The sequence below is a fragment of the Hyla sarda genome, chromosome 3 (genome assembly GCF_029499605.1).
Source record: "Hyla sarda isolate aHylSar1 chromosome 3, aHylSar1.hap1, whole genome shotgun sequence".
In the NCBI taxonomy this organism is placed as follows: Eukaryota; Metazoa; Chordata; class Amphibia; order Anura; family Hylidae; genus Hyla; species Hyla sarda.
In genome coordinates this window covers 32161387-32184331 of record NC_079191.1, presented here as the reverse complement: position 1 = coordinate 32184331, position 22945 = coordinate 32161387, and the positions used below count along the sequence as shown (strand labels likewise).

The following is a 22945-nucleotide window of genomic DNA, read 5'->3' as shown; positions in this document are numbered from 1 at the left end:
TGATAAGCCACTCCATTCAAAGCATAAAATTTGCCTAAACAGCCGGACAGTCCTCCCATCACACTTTTAGATTTGGCCATACTTATTTAACAATAACTTACAGATGATCCACCCTTGACTTGTTCCGGCAGCTGCAAACTATTTTATTCTTATTTCAGGCCTTTAGGGAATTTTATGTTTCCCATGAAGCTAAAATAATTCTAATTAAAAGGTAAATAAAATAAATAAATAAGATCCAAACATTTAGAGCCTGAGAGGCATTTTTTATTTTATTTTAGATCTGGGTATTTGTTTAAGAGCGACCATTTTTCTGTTTCTTCAGACCTTTCGATCAATGGAGAGAAAAAAAAAAGGAAAATTTATGTTGTCACATAATACAGGTTTATTTTACTTAATTCTTTCACTGCTTGTCGAGCAGTAACAAAATAATGTCTTTCTATTTTCTTCTCTCGTCAGTGCTGTAGGAGCACTTGTGGTGAGCGCACATTACCGCAAACTCTTATGATGCTTGCTGTCAAAGCCATTTATTTATGCAACTGCCTTGGAAAGGCCCGAGGCCTGTAAGCAGCCATGAAAGATTTCAGAGTCATGGTGTGGGGTCATGAGAGGGAAAAAAAAAGAAAAGCACAAAAAAAGTAAAAAAAAAAAAAAAAAAATCCTTGTGCTGGTTATGAGAAAGGATCTGACACAGGAAATAGTCACATATGGCTCTGATTTGTAACGTCCGGGACTTCCCTTTCAGATCTCATTATATCCACAGCTCAGAGCCGAGTGTGGCATTCGTTTCTTGTTCTCCTCGTCCAGTGAAATTACCGTGCAGCCCAAAACAGATGGTAGCGAGGTGATGGCTTCTTCACTTTATGGCGAGAGTCCGAAATTGCATTTGTACATGGCCCGGAAAAGCTGACAGTTTTAAAGCAGCCTGTGAACATCAATACGGCTCTGTTGTGTCCAAGAAATCACATGGGGGTCGGAAAAATAAAACCCACCACTACTGTACCATTCATTTTGTATTATATGGAAAAATTATGTTTTCCTGGTGTGTATTGGTAGTAAGATGTGTATATATATATTTTTATTTTTTTATTTATTATTTTATTTATTCTTTTATTATTATATTTATATTTTTTGTTTTATTATTTGATATATTAATTTACTTATTCTATTATTTGGAACTGGGTTTATTCATGTATTAAATTACTGTTTTAAATTATTATCATCATTGTCTCTTTATTTTTAAACTGAGTTTTACATTATTTTATAGATTTATTTGATTAATTATTCATTTTTATCATCATTATTTAAAAAAAAAATATTGGATTTATACTAGATTATTTGTTTGTTTATTTATTATATTATATTATTTTTTAATAAATATTAAAAAAAAAAATATTTGCCTTAAACTACACCTATGACTGCTGCTATTGTGCAGTTTTGAGTGTTCCTAAAAAAAAACTATTTTTATGACATTTTCAGGATTTAACCCCTTCCCTTTCTCGGGCCATTTTATCATTTTTGCATTTCTAAAAATCAGAACACTTTAAATTTTCCACCTAAAGACCCATATGACACTTGCATTTTGCACCACCACTTTTACTTTGTAATACCATTAATCATTTCAACACAAAATCTACCGCAAAACCATAAAAAAATATTTGTGGGGTGAAATTGTAAGAAAAAAAACACCATTTTGTTAATTTTGGGGGCTTCCGATTCTAGGCAGTGCACTGTTCAGTACAAATGACACCTGATCTTTATTCTGTAGGTCCATACGGTTACAAGGATACCTAAATTATATAGGTTTTGTTTTATTTTACTACTTTAAAAAAATGATAACTACATGCACCAAAATTAGTTTGTTTAAAATTGTCCAATTCTGACCCCTATAACTTTTTTATTTTTCCGTATACAGAGATGTATGAGGGCTCAATTTTTTGCACCATGATCTGAAGTTGTTATCGGGATCATTTTTATTTTAATGGTACCTTTTGATCGTGTTTTATTCATTTCTTTCTAGTATATGAAGTCACCAAAAATACGCATTTGTGGACTTTGGATTTTTTTTTACGCTTGCGCCTTTCACCGGGCGGTTTAATTAACATTATATTTTAATAGTTCGGACATTTACACATGTGGCAATACCACTTTTTTTATTTATTTTTTTATTTGAAAAATGGGAAAAGGGGGGTGATTTAAACTTTTACTAGGGAAGGGGTTAATACATATTTATTTACTTTTTTTTTTACACTTTTTTTTGGTCCCCATAGGGGACTATACCATGCAATCTTTAGATTGCATACACTGATCAATGCTTCACCATAGGAGAGCATTGATCACTGTTATCGGTGCTCCATTGCTTCAGCCTAGCAAAGCTGACTGAAAGCCTGGAGCACCAATCGGAAGGCAGGGAGGAAGGTAAGACAACTCTCTCTATCCTCTCAGCTGATCCGTATGGCACGGTTTTGCTGCAGCAGTCCCGATCAGCTCACTGAGTTACCCGGGAATGGAATCAAGCACTTTTAGATGCCGCAATCAACTTTGATTGATCGGCGATGTCAGGCATTAGCCGGGGGTTCTGGTTGCTGATAGCAACTGGGACCCACAGTGTATAATGCAAGCTTACCCGCTGAGCGCACGTCATACAGTGGGAGCCCGCAGTGGACTTACATATACGTTTATTTGCGGGAATGGGTTAAAGGTGTTTTTTTGTTTTTTTTTTACTTTTTTCATAGACTACTTTATGCTAAAAACTATTTTCAAGAAAAGAAAGACAACAAAAAAAAGTAACAATATGGTCTAGAAACCAAAACAGAGATCCCTGAACAACATCCTGCTCACTTTAGCGGCAAGTTCTACCAAATGAAAATGGTATATGTGTTTAAAGTCGGGTTTTTGCAGCGGTCAGGAATTTATATAAATGTGACTTTTTAAAAGGTGCAAAATTTGGCTCAAACCCTTTAAAAAAGCGCAAATCACCTCCAAAAAAATGGCATTGAAAACTCACATTACAAAAATTGGGTGAAATTACTCATTAATATAAGCAGATCACCTTGTTGTTGAAACATATATATATATATATATATATATATATATGTGTGTATATATGTATATATATATATATATATATATATATATATGTGTGTGTGTACAGGAGAATACAGCAGCACACTGCTAGCACAAAGATACAGATAAAACATGAAATGCTATATTGCTACAATGCAAAAAATGCAAAAATGAGGTACTTAGCTCACAATTTGGCTGCCAAATAGTTTGGACCATCCCACCACGATAAGGTGACCTCATTGGGATGGACCCTACACTGTGAATATGCCTCTGTGTAATCAGTTACCAGGCTTGCAAGGTCTGAGACATCCAGCACCTTATACAGCTCCTGATAGAGGTGGGTGGGGTGCAGGAGCCAACATGGAGGTAGCCACTCCTCCGTATGTATAACACAAACAAGGATAAGTTGGCCAGCACATACTGTATGCGCTGGCCAACTTATCCTTGTTTATATATATATATATATATATATATATATATTTCCTATACAATTACGTTTAACACACAAGGAATCACCTCTGAAAGAGCTTCCTGTAACACTCACCTGTAAGGTGGGTAAATTCACACATATTTCTGAAATTGCACCAAATTTATAGCCCGACTTGCGCCTTTTTGTAAATTTGGTGCAGTGAGTTAAACAGCCACCCATGAAAAAAAGGAATAAAAAATCACATACCACAGTCATTATTCGTAAATACCCCCCTTTATACCCACAAAGACCTAGAGGCTTGAATTCCTAATTTTTTTCCTGCATAGACCAAGACAAGTATGACCGGACAACTTGAATGTTTGCAGAATGGTTTTTCAGAAAAAATGTGTTTCTAAAGCCAAAACATCTACCCCCCCCCCATCTTCTAACATCTATTTCTTGCTTAATATTTCCATGTTTTGCATACAAAAATACAACAAAATACCATGGCCCAGATTTATCAAACTGTGTGAGAGAAAAAGTGATTTTCCCACCACAACCAATCACAGCTTAGCTTTCACTTTACCAGAGCTTGTTAGCTGAGCTGTGATTGGTTGTTGTGGGAAAATCCCTGTATTTTTCTCTCACACAGTTTGATAAATCTGGGCACATGTTCTTGGCGCGCTGAAAATTGTTTTTTAATTTGTTGTTTACCGTTTGACAAGAAAGGTCCATAGCTCCAAATGCGGAGACTTGGTTAGAAAACATGAATCTTTGGATTCAATTTTCTTAACATGAAACAGAATGTAGATCGTCTTGTTATTCTATCAAACATTTCAGCATTCATAGGTCACTTGGTTGAATTCGTTGGTTTTTATCCACTCTGACTGGTCTCTTTGAGGAGAAGCCCGGGGGCGATTTTGCTCCTGCCCTTCGCGTGCTACATTGAGTGTCTCTTCTTCACTCGCATTATGAGAGTCAGCTGTGAGCAGGCCGCGCTATTGTCTCTTTCTCTCGCAGACCTCTTACAAGAACCCCTGCTTGGAGGTTCATGATGAAGTAATCCGATTAGGCCTTTTTGCAGGGAAGAGTACATAGGGAGTTCCTTTTTTCAATGTGCTACTTAGCGGATAAATGTGTTTTGTGGGAAATTGCAAATGACATTATGATTACTAAGGCCAGTGTGGGTTTCATTTAAAAGTGATCAAAATCAACAGGCCGCAGAAAATTGGGATTGGCAGAAGAATATCCCAAGTGAGAGAATCTCTTTATGTAACTACCGAAAACGTGTTAACTGTTTCAGCAGCTGAAGGAGACTGAGCCAAGAAAATTCCTCCGGGAAATTGATGTAAGAGGTTGCAGGTACCTTAAACCGAAGACAAAGAAAAACAAATAGAATAGTCAACTTTATAAATTTTTTGTTTATTTATTTATTTATTTTTTTTCTCACATTTACTTCTTTCAAATTTTGCTTAAAAATTCTGCATGAATTTATAGCCAATACACTTCAATGGGATTCTGAAGAATTACTGCAGCAGGAATCCCATTTAGTAAGTTGGCTATAACTTCATAATGAAATTTTCGCGCAAAATTCCATGCAGAATTCTGCCATGTGAACATAGCCTTTGAGATTTAGGGTGCTCATACACCCTGCAGCTGAGTCACCACACGCAGTTTACCGCTAACAGTCATGTTATGGCGGCAAATAGTGGTAAACTGCATTCTGAACAGTGTACGTGCACCCTTAAAAGGGTATAGCCAACACAATAAACTGATGTGAATCAGACCCAATTATAAAAAAAAATAATATTAATAATAATAATAATAATTAGGTTATCCAAAAAAATGTCTATTCTTGTGTCCAAATGTATCCTTTTACTGTTGATTGCTTGTTGCTTAGGGTTACCGCCACCACTTCGATCTTGCAGTAATGGCTGTGGTTCTTGGGAGTGCACATTATAAAGCCTACAATGCGTAGACCTTAAAGGGGTATTCCAGGAAAAAACTTTTTTTTTTATATATCAACTGGCTCCAGAAAGTTAAACAGATTTGTAAATTACTTCTATTAAAAAATCTTACTCATTCCAATAATTATCAGCTGCTGAAGTTGAGTTGTTCTTTTCTGTCTGGCAACAGTGCTCTCTGCTGACATCTCTGCTTTTCTCGGGAACTGCACAGAGTAGAAGAGGTTTGCTATGGGGATTTGCTTCTACTCTGGACAGTTCCCGAGACAGGTGTCATCAGAGAGCACTTAGACAGAAAAGAACAACTCCACTTCAGCAGATCATAAGTACTGAAAGGATTAAGATTTTTTAATAGAAGTAATTTACAAATCTGTTTAACTCTCTGGAGCCAGTTGATTTATAAAAAAAAAAAAAAAAGTTTTTTTTCCTGGATTACCCCTTTAAGCTCTCACATCAGCATGTTCATCTGCCTCTCCTTCATTATCTTACCTATATTGCAGTTATCTATATATACTAGTACACAGGTAACTTCTGGTCACAAATATTTTTTATTGAACTGCTTTATTGTGCACCAGCTTAGCCTAGCACATTATTCTATTAGTATGGCACTATGCTAGTACCATTGCGTCCGATGCTATTAGCATAGCACACTTGGCTAATCTGGTGCATAGTAAAGCAGTCCTATAAAAAAAATGTATTCATGCCCACCTGAGCTGTGCCCCCTGTCAGCATTTTGTGTGTGTTGCACCATGTTGCGTATAACGGTTGCTACAAAAATAACATAGCATATTAAGCTTTGCACACACAATGCTGACCTACAGTAACAATGTACGCTATTTTGCATAACACTTTTCCAAGCAACATTGCTCCTTGCTCCTCGTCCTGGACTGTAATTGCTCCCCTCCCATAGACATGTGATGCTAGTCGATCAGCAGTGGGAGCATGCATGTTCAGACAAAAATGGGACTCATGACACCAGAGCAACGCTTGCCTGAACTGTTAGGCAGGCACAAGCTTCCCCCCTGCATCCAACACAGTAAAGGCCAAGCAGCATGGAGGAGAGAGGTAAAGGCTAACAATTGGAATATTCCTTTAAGCTGGCCATATACATCAAAGGAGTATTTTGACCCCCCCCCCCCCGACATGTTATGCCGTCTGATCGCGGGGGGGTCTGGTCGCTGGGAGCCGGTGTGAGGTGGTTTTTTGCGCCCCCGTAGATCCATGCGTCCGCTCCTCCCCCAGCTCTCCGAACATTTCTGAAGCTAGAGCTGGGGCAAGGGGAAGAAGGAGGTACACGCCCCCTCCCTCATCTCCCCTCCCTGAGCTCGACCGCTCGGCTGGACGCAGATCTCTACGGCACGCCCCCTCCTTGAGGACATAGATCACCAAGGCAGGTCCCCTCCCTCATCTCCCATCCCTGAGGAAATAGAGCAGTGCTCCCAATGAGCTCTTTGTGTAAAGGGGGACATACTGCATGGGCTAAAGGGGGACATTTAGCCCATGCAGTATGTCCCCCTTTAGCCCGTGCAGTATGTCCCCCTTTAGCCAGTGCAGTATGTCCCCCTTTAGCCCGTGCAGTATGTCCCCCTTTAGCCAGAGCAGTATGTCCCCCTTTAGCCCCTGCAGTATGTCCCCCTTTAGCCCGTGCAATATGTCCCCCTTTAGCCCGTACAGTATGTCCCCCTTTAGCCCGTGTAGTATGTCCCCTTTTACACTGGGTATGTCCTCATTGGGAGCACTGCTCTATGTCCTCAGCTCGGGGAGATGAGGGAGGGGACCTGCCATGGAGATTTACGTCCTCAGGGAGGGGAGATGAGGGAGGGGACCTGCCGTGGAGATTTACGTGCTCAGGGAGGGGAGATGAGGGAGGGGACCTGCCGTGGAGATCTATTCCCTCAGGGAGGGGGCGTGCCGTGGAGATCTGCGTCCAGCCGAGGTCAGGGAGGGGAGATGAGGAAGGGGGCGTGAACCTCCTCCCTCCCCTTGCTCGGCCCTCCCCCAGTTCTAGCTTCGGAAATGTTCAGAGAGCTGGGGGAGGAGCGGACGCATGGATCTACGGGGGCGCAAAAACCACCTCACACCGGAGCTGCGGTGTTCAGGAACGCAGGAGCCAGGGGCATAGACCCCATAGACATGAATGAAGGGGGCGTGATGGATCTGGCACGAAGCAAAAGTACACTCTGTGCATCAGATTACAGGTTGCCGCACCGGAGATCTCAGGGGGTCCCAGTGCCCGGACACCCTGTGATCAGACATGTTATCCCCTATACTCTGGATAGAGGATAACATGTCCTGGGGAGGAGTACCCCTTTAAGGTAATGTCGCCTGAATCTTCCAATTTTAATAGGACCGGTCTTACTTCTAAAGGCTCGTTCACACAGGTTCGCTCGTTCGCTCTGATATATAGAGCTCCGTTGTCGAAGGGGGATTCCAATGAAAACATTTTTTTTCATATCAACTGGCTCCAGAAAGTTAAACCGATTTGTAAATTACTTCTCTTAAAAAAAATCTTAATCCTTCCAGTACTTATCAGCTGCTAAAGTTGAGTTGTTCTTTTCTGTCTGACAACAGTGCTCTCTGCTGACACCCCTGTCTGTCTCAGGAATTGTTCGGAGCAGAAGAGGTTTTGCTCTGGAAATTTGCTCCTACTCTGGACAGTTCCTGAGACAGACAGACAGGTGTCAGCAGAGAGCACTGTTGTCATACAGAAAAGAACAACTCAACCTCAGAAGCTGATAAGTACTGGAAAGATTAAGATTTTTTAATAGTAGTCATTTACAAATCTGTTTAACTTTCTGGAGCCAGTTGATATGAGAATTATTTTTTTTTTTTACAGGAATACCCTTTTAAGACTGGAGCTAAGCGGAGAAAAAAAATACTGCATTTCCTCTGCTCAACTACTGTAAAATACCGGACACCCAAAGGACACCATTCAGAGAAAAATTATTGGGCAGTAAAAATTCAAAATGCTCGAGTTGCGAGTCCAAAATCCAAAATTAGATGGTCGGCAAGTCCTGTAGAACTGGACTGCTCGATCTATTGTTCTTAGGGAGATAAGTTGCCGCCAAAGGAGTCTAGCAGTGACTTTCTCCCCTATCTCCATTGAGAACACATGAGCACTTGGCAGAATGTTCATGGGTATGAGGTGATTGGGAAAAATACTTGTTGGCTAAACAATTTTTTTTTTAACCAAATGTTATGTGTATTGTCACATTTACACCTATCCCTACCGTCATTTGGTAAACACCAATTCATCCGGTCAAGATCCATTCCTGCCATGTTTTTAGTGAAATGCAATTTTTTTTATTTTTTTTTTTGTTGAGAAAACGAATTAGAAAAGATGGCAATTTTTCAAACCATAACTATTTACTTTTATGGTAAAAAAAAAGGAACAGTCAATACATCATTTTTTTTAATTTTTTTATCTTATTAAATGTAATAAAAAAAAGGACCAGAAGCAGAGTAAAACAAATTTGTAGGTTATTTATTACAAAACAAAAATTCTCCGGTGGTAGGGAGTAAAGCTGGCTAAAAACAAGAAGAACTTGTCACATGACAACTATTTCTCCCAACTACGCCATAAATAGGTCCACTCAGGTAGCAATTTCAATATAGGGATATGTCGGCACTTCCGTGGAATCTGCGGTGGTGCACGAGGTAGGGTAAAGCCACAGGTAGAAGAAAGATTATACCCAGCACTCACCAGTAATGAACAGTGAAGATTTATTATGCCATAGTGTAGTACAAGGACGGGTTTCGGCATGGGAGCCTTCCTCAGCTGTCTGCCTATAGGCAGACAGCTGAGGAAGGCTCCCACGCCGAAATGCGTCCTTGTACTACACTATGGCATAATGAATATTCACTGTTCATTACTGGTGAGTGCTGGGTATCATCTTTCTTCCACTCAGCTAGCAATGCCTCATCTCCCATGGAAATAGACAAACTACTCCAACATGCCCCATCCCTTACCCCCAACATCTGACATGTTAAATTGTTGTCCAATCTCACTGAAATAAGTGGTTTCGGTCTAGTTTTATGTAATGTGTATGGACATGACTCCGGACAACCTAAGCTGGATTCGGTCATGCCAATTTGAGGTCTCTAGCCTCTGAGGTGATGATTGATAGAAATGATTGATAGAAACCTTGTTGGTTCCTTTTTGGCTTGTATATGGATGACTGAGGTCAGAAAAACCCTCGGAAAGTGTCCCTACACATTAGAAGGTTTGTTGACCGAACAGCTATTCCTACTGATCCCCTAATACAAATGAGCCTACAAGTTTATTGCATGGGAAGAGGGGAGAAACAGTCTTTCAGACACCTTTGTTGGCCACTTATCTTCCCCCAAAACAATAGGATCAAACATGTTTGAGTCCAACAGTCTGCTCTTTCCATCCCCTGACATCTGCCATAAGGGGTAAGTTAGGACCGCCTCATACACATTACATTGGTGGCGGATCTTGCAGTAATTGCTGGGTTCGGCCAATATTATTCTAGTGTGTGTGGGCAACATAACTTGGCTTAAAGGGGTACTCCCCTGGAAAACATTTTTTTTATTTTGAAATCAACTGGTGCCAAAAAGTTAAACAGAACTTATCAGCTGCTGTATACTATGGAGGAAGTTCTTTTCTTTTTGAGTTTCCTTTCTTCCTGACTAGTGTTGCTCACGAATATTCGCAATTCGAATATTATTCGCGAATATTGCATATTCGCGAATTCGCGAATTTCGCGAATATAGCGCTATATATTCGTAATTACGAATATTCGTTTTTTTTTTTTTTTTTTTCACAGTACACATCACAGTGATCACCCCTCTCTGCTTCCAGCTTGTGTGGTGTAAAGAAGGCTGTAATACTACTGTGTGAGACTGGCGTGCGAAAATTCGCATATGCGAAAATTTGCATATGTGAATTTTCGCATATGCGAATGTTCACACATGATAATCTTGTATATGCTAATATTCACATATGTTAATTTTCGCATACACGAATATTCGCATATGCGAAAATAAAACGATAATATAACGAATATGCGAATATTCGCGAATATATGACGAATATTCGTCCATATATTCGCGAATATTCGCGAATTCGAATATGGCCTATGCCGCTCAACACTATTCCTGACCACAGTGCTCTCTGCTTACACCTCTGTCCATTTTAGGAACTGTCCAGAGCAGGATAGATTTGCTATGGGGATTTGCTCCTACTCTGGACAGTTTCTAAAATGGACAGAGGTGTCAGCAGAGAGCACTGTGGTCAGACAGAAAGGGAATTCAAAAAGAAAAAAAACTTCCTCTGTAGTATACAGCAGCTGATAAGTACTGGAAGGATTAGGATTTTTAAATAGAAGTTATTTACAAATATGTTTAACTTTCTGGCACCAGTTGATTTAAAAAACAAGTTTTCTAGTGGAGTATCCCTTTAAATGTCATTTAGGTCTACAGAGGTGGCATCAACATTAGTATTATGTATTATATTTTCTTCTAGAATGTTCTTAATATCTACATAATTCTTTTCTTCCCAGGGATTTACAAGAAGGATGATCTTTGCTCCTACAAATCAGAATCTCAGACTCACGTATGTCAACAGATCGACCACACAGTTGTCATCCTTGAAGTCCTCTCAGTCGTCACAGAGCCTATCTCTCCAGTCTTATCAGTCACCAGCAACTTCGTCCAAGTGTTTGTCAGTGGACAGAATCCTAAGAACGGGGACAAAACCGGCAACACTTTTTACTCTATCTTACCAGCAAAAAAAATTTCAAAGGTGTGTTTCGGTGGCCCAACTCCCAAGGCAATCCGACTCCGTCTCAATGGTGGTCAAAACTCTACCAGACTTATTTTGGCCCTGTTTTATGATGTCCCAAATAGTTTCTATATTGTGTGGAGGGGCAGGAAATACTCAACAAATTTCTATGACTCTGAGCCTAAACTCCAAAGCAGCGACCAAAGTTTTTTCAGTTTCCGAGATAATTTGTTGTACGTCATTCTTCAAGGAGATGAACCAGTTGAGATAGGGACCAATCTATCCATCCACTTATTTCTCTATGTTCCTTCAGAAACAAACAAAGACCTATACAACCAGCTACCAATGCTGCTGGCAACATTTTTAAGAGTTGCCCCATCTCAGGTAACAATAGTGCAGAGCTTACAAGGACAGGCGGAGACCTTAGAGGCCTTGATGGACAACCACTTTAAGCGTAAGCGGCACTGCCCTAGAGTACATGAAGAGAAACCTAGAGTTAAACGTCAGGCTGAACCAACTCTTAGAGGAGACCATGCTGGGAAAAAAAAAGAAAACCTTATAGACGTGCTCATTGTGGAGATACGTGACATTGTTACACAAGAAGAAAGTGCAATGGCTGCTGCTTTGACCTTCGATAACTTGCAGAAGATTGCAACTAATATTATTGGTGCTTTACAGACTGGAGAGCTTGAGAAGGTCATTCCTATGCATATTGATTCATTGATGGTGATTGAGCCAACTCCTTGGAATAACAGCAGGTACTCCTGAGTATATAGAAGATACATTGATATTTCCATACATCAAGATAATACAATCTGTGCTTCTTTAAAGGGTACTCCGGCCCTAGATATCTTATCCCCTATCCAAAGAATAGGGGATTAGGTGTTTGATTGTGGAGATCCCGCCACTGGGGATCTCCAGACATCCGGTGCACGGAGAGGACTTCGCTCCATGCCGGATCACTGGTAATGCGAGGCAGAGGCTCGTGATGTCACGGTCACCCCCCGCTCGTGACGTCACGGCCACGCCCCCCAATGCAAGTCTATGGGAGGGGGCATGACAACCGTCATGCCCCTTCCCATAGACTTGCATTGAGTGGGCATGGCCGTGATGTCATGAGCGGGGCGTGACCGTGATGTCACGAGCCTCCGGTGCTGCACCTGATGCTCTAAACGAACGTGGGGGGGACGGAACAGGGAGATCCTGGGAACCCCCTTGATCAGACATCATATCTCCTATCCTTTGGATAGGGGATAAGATGTCTAGGGGTGGAGTGCCCCTTTAATGCTCCAGGGTAACTAGCAGATCAGTGACATGCTATAAACACATCTATAACACTATCTATAACAGCATACAGTATATGCTTATACTCATATACCCTATGTTCTTCTTTGAACACCATTTGTAGTTTATATACATTCCATCAGTTATTTGTTACAAAAAAAAACTTTATTTACTTGTACATTCAGAAATCATAAATGTCTGTCTGCAGAATTGTGAGCACAGCTCTGAAGCATAATATAGGTTTTAACTGGGAATCAAGCAATGTAGTGTATTTACAGTACATATGGAATGTTTTCAGGCCTCCTCTGCCCAGTGTGAGGTCCAGAGCACTCTGAATCAGGTTTTCATTACTTTGCTCTATTCAGCTTTTCCCTCAACATTAACCAGTCTTCCTGTCCCAGCTGATAAACAACCTTCACAACACGATTCTGCCCCACCATACTTCACTGTAGGGAGGGTTGTCACGATTCGGCTGGCAGGAGGTGGATCCTCTGTGCCAGAGAGGGATTGGCGTGGACTGTGCTAGTGGACCGGTTCTAAGCTGCTACTGGTTTTCACCAGAGCCCGCCGCAAAGCGGGATGGTCTTGCAGCGGCGGTAGCAACCAGGTCGTATCCACTAGCAACGGCTCAACCTCTCTGACTGCTGAAGATAGGCGCGGTACAAGGGAGAAGACAAGAGCAAGGTCGGACGTAGCAGAAGGTCGGGGCAGGCAGCAAGGATCGTAGTCAGGGGCAACGGCAGGAGGTCTGGAACACAGGCTAGGAACACACTGGGAAACACTTTCACTGGCACGATGGCAACAAGATCCGGCAAGGAAGGGAAGGGGAAGTGAGGTTATATAGGGAAGTGCACAGGTGAATACACTAATTAAGCCAACTGCGCCAATCAGCGGCGCAGTGGCCCTTTAAATCGTAGAGACCCGGCGCGCGCGCGCCCTAAGGAGCGGGGCCGCGCGCGCCGGGACAGGACCGACGGAGAGCGAGTCAGGTACGGGAGCCGGGGTGCGCATCGCGAGCGGGCGCCACCCGCATCGCGAATCGCATCCCGGCTGGAAGAGGTATCGCAGCGCACCCGGTCAGCAGGTCTGACCGGGGCGCTGCGATTGCGAGGATGTTGCGAGCGCTCCGGGGAGGAGCGGGGACCCGGAGCGCTCGGCGTAACAGTACCCCCCCCCTTGGGTCTCCCCCTCTTCTTGGAGCCTGAGAACCTGAGGACCAGACTTTTGTCTATAATGTTGTCCTCAGGTTCCCAGGATCTCTCTTCAGGACCACAGCCCTCCCAATCTACCAAAAAAAATCTTTTTCCTCTGACCGTCTTGGAGGCCAGTATCTCCTTTACGGAGAAGATGTCAGAAGAACCGGAAACAGGAGTGGGAGAAACAAGTTTGGGAGAGAAACGGTTGATGATGAGTGGTTTAAGGAGAGAGACATGGAAGGCATTGGGAATACGAAGAGAAGGAGGAAGAAGGAGTTTGTAAGAGACAGGATTAATCTGGCACAAGACTTTGAAAGGACCAAGATAGCGTGGTCCCAGTTTGTAACTGGGGACACGAAAGCGGACATATTTAGCGGAGAGCCATATCTTGTCTCCGGGAGCAAAAATGGGGGGGGGGGTTCTTCTTTTCTTATCGGCAAACCTTTTCATGCGGGATGAAGCCTGTAAAAGAGAATTTTGGGTCTCTTTCCATATGGTGGAAAGATCACGAGTTACTTCATCCACAGCGGGCAAACCAGAGGGCAAGGGAGTAGGGAGGGGGGGAAGAGGGTGACGGCCGTACACCACGAAAAATGGGGACTTAGCAGAAGATTCAGAGACTCTGAAGTTGTATGAGAATTCGGCCCATGGTAGAAGATCTGCCCAGTCATCCTGGCGGGAGGAAACAAAATGCCGTAAATAGTCACCCAGGACCTGGTTAATTCTTTCTACTTGCCCATTGGATTGGGGATGATAAGAAGAAGAGAAGTTTAATTTAATCTTGAGCTGTTTACAGAGGGCCCTCCAGAATTTAGACACGAATTGGACGCCTCTATCCGAGACGATCTGCGTGGGCAAACCGTGAAGACGAAAAATGTGTACAAAAAATTGTTTTGCCAACTGAGGCGCTGAAGGAAGACCAGGAAGAGGAATAAAATGTGCCATCTTGGAAAATCGATCAACGACCACCCAAACAACAGTGTTGCCACGGGATGGGGGTAGGTCAGTAATAAAGTCCATACCAATCAGTGACCAAGGCTGTTCGGGGACAGGCAGAGGATGAAGGAGACCAGCAGGCTTCTGGCGAGGAGTCTTATCCCGGGCACAGACAGTACAGGCCCGCACAAAATCAACAACATCCGTCTCCAGAGTCGGCCACCAATAGAAACGAGAGATGAGTTGCAGGGACTTTTTGATGCCCCCATGGCCTGCGAGGTGGGAGGAGTGACCCCATCTGAGAATCCCGAGACGTTGGCGTGGAGAAACGAAGGTCTTCCCTGGAGGAGTTTGCCTGATGGAGGCTGGAGAAGTGGAGATCAGACAGTCAGGAGGAATGATGTGTTGCGGAGAGACCTCTGCTTCCGAGGCATCCGAGGAACGAGAGAGGGCATCGGCCCTAATGTTCTTGTCGGCAGGGTGAAAATGAATTTCAAAGTTAAAACGGGCAAAGAACAACGACCACCTGGCCTGGCGAGGGTTCAGCCGTTGGGCAGACTGGAGATAGGAGAGATTCTTGTGATCGGTGTAAATGATAACTGGAAATTTTGATCCCTCCAGCAGATGTCTCCATTCCTCAAGTGCCAATTTAATGGCCAGTAGTTCTCGATCCCCGATGGAGTAGTTTCTCTCCGCCGGAGAGAAGGTCCTAGAAAAAAAACCACAAGTAACAGAATGCCCGGAAGAATTTTTTTGTAGAAGGACCGCTCCAGCTCCCACTGAGGAGGCATCTACCTCCAATAGGAAGGGTTTAGATGGGTCAGGTCTGGAGAGCACGGGAGCAGAAGAAAAGGCAGACTTGAGCCGTTTAAATGCGTCTTCCGCTTGGGGAGACCAGGACTTGGGATTGGCATTTTTCTTGGTTAAAGCCACGATAGGAGCTACAATGGTGGAAAAGTGTGGAATAAATTGTCTGTAATAATTGGCGAACCCCAAAAAATGTTGGATAGCACGGAGTCCGGAGGGGCGTGGCCAATCCAAGACGGCAGAGAGTTTATCCGGGTCCATTTGTAATCCCTGGCCAGAGACCAAGTATCCTAGGAAAGGAAGAGATTGACATTCAAACAGACATTTCTCCATTTTGGCATAAAGTTGATTGTCTCGAAGTCTCTGAAGAACCATGCGGACATGCTGGCGGTGTTCTTCTAAGTTGGCAGAAAAAATCAGAATATCGTCCAGATACACAACAACACAGGAATATAAGAGATCACGAAAAATTTCATTAACAAAGTCTTGGAAGACGGCAGGGGCGTTGCACAGGCCAAAGGGCATGACCAGATACTCAAAGTGTCCATCTCTGGTGTTAAATGCAGTCTTCCATTCGTCCCCCTCCCTGATGCGGATGAGATTATAAGCACCTCTTAAGTCCAGTTTGGTAAAGATGTGGGCACCTTGAAGGCGATCAAAGAGTTCTGAGATAAGAGGTAGAGGGTAGCGGTTCTTTATCGTGATTTTATTAAGTCCGCGGTAATCAATGCAAGGACGTAGGGAGCCATCTTTTTTGGACACAAAAAAAAATCCAGCTCCGGCAGGAGAGGAGGATTTGCGGATAAACCCCTTTTTTAAATTCTCCTGGATGTATTCAGACATAGCAAGAGTCTCTGGAGCGGACAGAGGATAAATTCTGCCCCGGGGTGGAGTAGTGCCCGGGAGGAGGTCAATAGGACAGTCATAAGGCCTGTGAGGAGGTAAAGTCTCAGCTTGCTTTTTGCAAAATACGTCAGCATAGTCCATATAAGCCTTAGGGAGACCGGTTACAGGGGGAACCACAGGGTCACGGCAGGGAGTACTGGGAACCGGTTTAAGACAGTCCTTGAAACAAGAAGTACCCCAGCTCTTGATCTCTCCTGTGGACCAATCAAGGGTTGGGGAATGGCGTTGAAGCCACGGTAATCCAAGGAGAATTTCGGAAGTGCAATTGGAGAGGACCAAAAACTCAATTTTTTCGTGATGAGGTCCGATGCACATTAGGAGGGGTTCCGTGCGGTAACGCACGGTACAGTCCAATCTTTGATTGTTAACACAATTGATGTAGAGGGGTCTGGCGAGACTGGTCACCGGGATGTTGAACCTGTTGATGAGGGAGGCCAAAATAAAATTTCCTGCAGATCCGGAGTCCAAGAAGGCCATAGTAGAGAAGGAGAAGATGGAGGAAGATATCCGCACAGGCACAGTAAGGCGTGGAGAAGCAGAGTAGACATCAAGAACTGTCTCACCTTTGTGCGGAGTCAGCGTACGTCTTTCCAGGCGGGGAGGACGGATAGGACAATCCTTCAGGAAGTGTTCGGTACCGGCACAGTACAGGCACATATTCTCCATGCGGCGTCGTGTCCTCTCTTGAGGTGTCAAGCGAGACCGGTCAACTTGCATAGTCTCCACGGCGGGAGGCACAGGAACGGATTGCAGAGGACCAGAGGAGAGAGGAGCCGGGGAGAAAAAACGCCTCGTGCGAACAAAGTCCATATCCTGGCGGAGCTCCTGACGCCTTTCGGAAAAACGCATGTCAATGCGAGTGGCTAGATGAATAAGTTCATGCAGGTTAGCAGGAATTCCTCGTGCGGCCAGAACATCTTTAATGTTGCTGGATAGGCCTTTTTTAAAGGTCGCGCAGAGGGCCTCATTATTCCAAGATAATTCGGAAGCAAGAGTACGGAATTGGATGGCGTACTCGCCAACGGAAGAATTACCCTGGACCAGGTTCAGCAGGGCAGTCTCAGCAGAAGAGGCTCGGGCAGGTTCCTCAAAGACACTTCGAATCTCCGTGAAGAAGGAGTGTACAGAGGCAGTGATGGGGTCATTGCGGTCCCAGAGCGGTGTGGCCCATGACAGAGCTTTTCCAGACAGAAGGCTGACTACGAAAGCCACCTTAGACCTTTCAGTAGGAAACTGGTCCGACATCATCTCCAAGTGCAGGGAACATTGTGAAAGAAAGCCACGGCAAAACTTAGAGTCCCCATCAAATTTATCCGGCAAGGATAGTCGTAGGCCGGAAGCGGCCACTCGCTGCGGAGGAGGTGCAGGAGCTGGCGGAGGAGATGATTGCTGGAGCTGGGGTAGTAGCTGCTGTAGCATCACGGTCAGTTGAGACAGCTGGTGGCCTTGTTGCGCTATCTGTTGCGACTGCTGGGCGACCACCGTGGTGAGGTCGGCGACAACTGGCAGTGGAACTTCAGCGGGATCCTGGCCGGATCTACTGTCACGATTCGGCTGGCAGGAGGTGGATCCTCTGTGCCAGAGAGGGATTGGCGTGGACCGTGCTAGTGGACCGGTTCTAAGCTGCTACTGGTTTTCACCAGAGCCCGCCGCAAAGCGGGATGGTCTTGCAGCGGCGGTAGCAACCAGGTCGTATCCACTAGCAACAGCTCAACCTCTCTGACTGCTGAAGATAGGCGCGGTACAAGGGAGAAGACAAGAGCAAGGTCGGACGTAGCAGAAGGTCGGGGCAGGCAGCAAGGATCGTAGTCAGGGGCAACGGCAGGAGGTCTGGAACACAGGCTAGGAACACACTGGGAAACGCTTTCACTGGCACGATGGCAACAAGATCCGGCAAGGAAGGGAAGGGGAAGTGAGGTTATATAGGGAAGTGCACAGGTGAATACACTAATTAAGCCAACTGCGCCAATCAGCGGCGCAGTGGCCCTTTAAACCGTAGAGACCCGGCGCGCGCGCGCCCTAAGGAGCGGGGCTGCGCGCGCCGGGACAGGACCGACTGAGAGCGAGTCAGGTACGGGAGCCGGGGTGCGCATCGCGAGCGGGCGCCACCCGCATCGCGAATCGCATCCCGGCTGGAAGAGGTATCCCAGCGCACCCGGTCAGCAGGTCTGACCGGGGCGCTGCGATTGCGAGGATGTTGCGAGCGCTCCGGGGAGGAGCGGGGACCCGGAGCGCTCGGCGTAACAAGGGTATTGTGCAGGTGATGGACAGTGCCTGGTTTCCTCCAGACATGATGCTGCCCCCACCATGATCACTGTAGGGATGGTATTGGGCAGGTGATGGGCAGTGCTTGGTTTCCTCCAGACGTGATGCTGCCTCCACCATGATCACTGTAGGGATGGTATTGGGCAGGTGATGGGCAGTGCCTGGTTTCCTCCAGACATGATGCTGCCTCCACCATGATCACTGTAGGGATGGTATTGGGCAGGTGATGGGCAGTGCCTGGTTTCCTCCAGACAAGATTCTGTTCCCACCATACTTCACTGTAGAGGTGGTATTGGGCAGGTGATGGGCAGTGCCTACTTGCATCATGTCTGGAGGAAAGTAGGCACTGCCCATCACCTGCCAAATACCATCTCTACAGTGAATTATGGTATGATACTGCCCTCATCATACTTCACTGTAGGGATGATATTGGGCAGTGCCTGGTTTCCTCCAGACATAATGCTGTCCCCACCATGATCACTATAGAGATGGTATTGGGCAGGTCATGGGCAGTGCCTGGTTTCCTCCAGGCATGATGCTGCCCCCACCATACTTCACTGTAGGGATGGCATTGGGCAGGTGATGGGCAGTGCCTGGTTTCCTCCAGATATGATTCTGTCCCCACCATGCTTTACTGTAGAGATGGTATTGGGCAGGTGATGGGCAGTGCCTGGTTTCCTCCATACATGATGCTGCCCCCACCATGCTTGACTGTAAGGATGGTATTGGGCAGGTGATGGGCAGTGCCTGGTTTCCTCCAGACATGATTCTGTCCCCACCATGCTTCACTGTAGAGATGGTATTGGGCAGGTGATGGGCGGTACCTGGTTTCCTCCAGACATGATGCTGCCCTCACCATACTTCACTGTAGGGATGGTATTGGGCAGGTGATGGACAGTGCCTGGTTTCCTCCAGGCATGATACTGCCCCCAACATACTTCACTGTAGGGATGGTATTGGGCAGGTGATGGGCAGTACCTGGTTTCCTTCATACATGATGCTGCTCCACCATGATCACTGTAGGGATAGTATTGGGCAGGTGATGGGCAGTGCCTGGTTTCCTTCATACATGATGCTGCTCCACCATGATCACTGTAGGGATGGTATTGGGTAGGTGATGGGCAGTGCCTGGTTTCCTCCAGGCATGATGCTGCCCCCAACATACTTCACTGTAAGGATAGTATTGGGCAGGTGATGGGCAGTACCTGGTTTCCTCCATACATGATGCTGCCCCACCATTATCACTGTAGGGATGGTATTGGGTAGGTGATGGGCAGTGCCTGGTTTCCTCCAGGCATTACGCTTAGAATTGAGGCTAGAAAGTTCTTTGTTTCTTCGGACCAGGGAATCTTGTTTCTCACATTCTAAGAGTCCTTTAGGTGCTATTTTGCAGACTCCAGCCAGCTTTCAGGTGTCTTATACTGAGGAGAGATTTCTTTCTGGTCAATCTGTCTCAAAACCAAGAATGGTGGAGGCTGCAATGATGGTTGAACTTCTGGAAGTTTCTCCCATCTGCACACAGGATCTTTGGAGCTCAGTCAGAGTGACCATTGGGTTACATAGTTACATAGTTAGTACGGTCGAAAAAAGACATATGTCCATCAAGTTCAACCAGGGAATTAAGGGGTAGGGGTGTGGCGCGATATTGGGGAAGGGATGGGATTTTATATTTCTTCATAAGCATTAATGTTATTTTGTTCCAGGAATGTATCTAATCCTGTTTTAAAGCTGTTAATTTTTCCTGCTGTGACCAGTTCCTGAGGTAGACTGTTCCATAAGTTCACAGTTCTTGGTATCTCTCTTACTAAGGCTCTTCTCCCCTGACTACTTAGTTCAGTGGAGTGGATGAAGAGTCCTGGTTGTTCCAAACTACTTCCATTTAAGAATCACAGAGGCCTATAAGCACTTGGGAAATTTCAGTTTGGTTTCCTTCTCCACTTCAAAAACATACTGATAGGTGAATTTAGATTGTGAGCCCCAAAGGGCACAGGGACAGATTTGGGTGATGATAAGTTTTGTACAGTGCTATGGAATATAATGGCTCTATATACATAAAGGAAAAATGTATTATTGTACAGGGTGGGCCATTTATATGGATACACCTTAATAAAATGGGAATGGTTGGTGATATTAACTTCCTGTTTTTGGCACATTAGTATATGTGAGGGGGGAAACTTTTCAAGATGGGTGGTAACCATGGCGGCCATTTTGAAGTCGGCCATTTTGAATCCAACTTTTGTTTTTTCAATAGGAAGAGGGTCATGGGACACATCAAACTTATTGGGAATTTCACAAGAAAAACAATGATGTGCTTGGTTTTAACATAACTTTATTCTTTCATGATTTATTTACAAGTTTCTGACCACTTATAAAATGTATTCAATGTGCTGCTCATTGTGTTGGATTGTCAATGCCACCCTCTTCTCTCACTCTTCACACACTGATAGCAACACCGCAGGAGAAATGCTAGCACAGGCTTCCAGTATCCGTATACACTGCTATATACTACTATATACACCGCAGGAGAAATGCTAGCACAGGCTTCCAGTATCCGTAGTTTCAGGTGCTGCACATTTCGTATCTTCACAGCATAAACAATTGCCTTCAGATGACCCCAAAAATAAAAGTCTAAGGGGATCAGATCGTGAGACCTTGGGGGCCATTCAACTGGCCCACAACGACCAATCCATTTTCTAAGAAACTGTTCATCTAGGAATGCTCGGACCTCATGATGTTGTGGTCACCATCTTGCTGGAAAAACTCAGGGAACGTGCCAGCTTCAGTGCATAAAGAGGGAAACACATCATCATGTAGCAATTTCGCATATCCAGTGGCCTTGAGGTTTCCATTGATGAAGAATGGCCCCACTATCTTTGTACCCCATATACAACACCATACCATGATTTTTTGTGTTCCAACAGTCTTAGATGGATCTATCCAATGTGGGTTAGTGTCAGACCAATAGCAGTGGTTTTGTTTGTTAACTTCATCATTCACATAAAAGTTTGCCTCATCACTGAACAAAATTTTCAGCGTAAACTGAGGGTCCTGTTCCAATTTTTGTTTTGCCCATTCTGCAGCACCTGAAACTACGGATACTGGAAGCCTGTGCTAGCATTTCTCCTGCGGTGTTGCTATCAGTGTTTGAAGAGTGGGAGAAGAGGGTTGCATTGACAATCCAACACAATGGGCAGCACATTGAACACATTTTATAAGTGGTCAGAAACTTGTAAATAACTCATGAAAGAATAAAGTTACGTTAAAACCAAGCACATCATTGTTTTTCTTGTGAAATTCCCAATAGGTTTGATGTGTCACATGACCCTCTTCCTATTGAAAAAACAAAAGTTGGATTCAAAATGGCTGACTTCAAAATGGCCGCCATGGTCACCACCCAAACAGGAAGTTAATATCACCAACCATTCCCATTTTATTAAGGGGTATCCATATAAATGGCCCACCCTGTAGATATGAGCATCATGACCAGATTATAATGACAGCAGGTTGATGGAAACAGCCAAGCAGACAAGTTTTTTTTAGATCTAGAGGAATGGCCATCAACGAGAATAAATGATGGAGACACCATAGTTCTCCAAGTGGTCTAGGTTCCAACGCATGTGCCACTTGTTGAACTATGGGACCTCCACCACCTATTCTCATTAATGGCCATTCATCTTAATCTAAGGAAAATGTCTGCTTGGCTGTATCCATAACTAAGGCAATGACCAAGCAAATACACCTCCCCTATATGTGATTTAGGGATCAGGTGGGATTGGGTGCTCATTGATAGTATTCCACCCATGATGACCCTATAAGTTACACAAACACACAGAAGAATATCAGCAATACATTTCTTAGTGAATCGGTTGTGGTGTGGTTACGAGATCCCCAAAAATCTTTCATGCACTTGTAAATTACAACATGACTTACAGGTCTGTAAAACTCAGCACAGACTTCTTTTTTTTCGGTGGAAAATTTTCCAATTTCTTTTTTCCTCACCTCGTGTTTATTTTTCCTCCACATAAAGATATCCGTACGCCCTGGCTATGGTCCATCGGTGGCTTTCAACTCTTTCCTCATGTTAATCTCCACTTGACATAAAAGAAAACAAACAAAGGATGGATAATGGCTAATAACATGCGGTGTCAAATCTGTTACCATGATTCAGCTCGGCTGGCAGCAGCCACCAAACAGAGACTGGAAGTGTTAATAGTTCACTGGTTCCCTGCCAGGCGGCATGAAGAACATTCTTCTCAATGCTCCCAGTCTGGAAACCAGTGGAAAACACTTTATAAAATGAAAGTTCAGAGTAATAGCTGAAACTTAGGGCTTATGTGTAAGAATAGGTCAGGAGATGCCAGAATTAGAG

General features: G+C 44.3%; 1 protein-coding gene and 1 long non-coding RNA gene across 6 annotated transcripts in view; one reads left to right on the top strand and one right to left on the bottom strand.

The window, feature by feature from the left end:
* The window catches only part of PKHD1 (PKHD1 ciliary IPT domain containing fibrocystin/polyductin), a 707308-nt gene that overhangs the window by 601843 nt on the left and 82520 nt on the right, over positions 1-22945 (top strand). For 4 of the 5 annotated variants that reach the window (XM_056564010.1, XM_056564009.1, XM_056564011.1 and 1 more), the window contains one exon: positions 10962-11940. In XM_056564010.1, the coding sequence (XP_056419985.1) occupies positions 10962-11940 (979 nt within the window). Of the gene's footprint in view, positions 1-742; positions 1082-10961; positions 11941-22945 lie in introns of those variants that run through there. The other variant, XM_056564014.1, reaches the window with a different exon arrangement.
* On the bottom strand, positions 4144-22833 carry LOC130361247 (uncharacterized). Its single transcript, XR_008890920.1, has 3 exons — positions 22576-22833; positions 11015-11138; positions 4144-4838 (listed from the first exon to the last, which is right to left on the bottom strand). It is a non-coding gene; the product is annotated as an uncharacterized LOC130361247 (long non-coding RNA).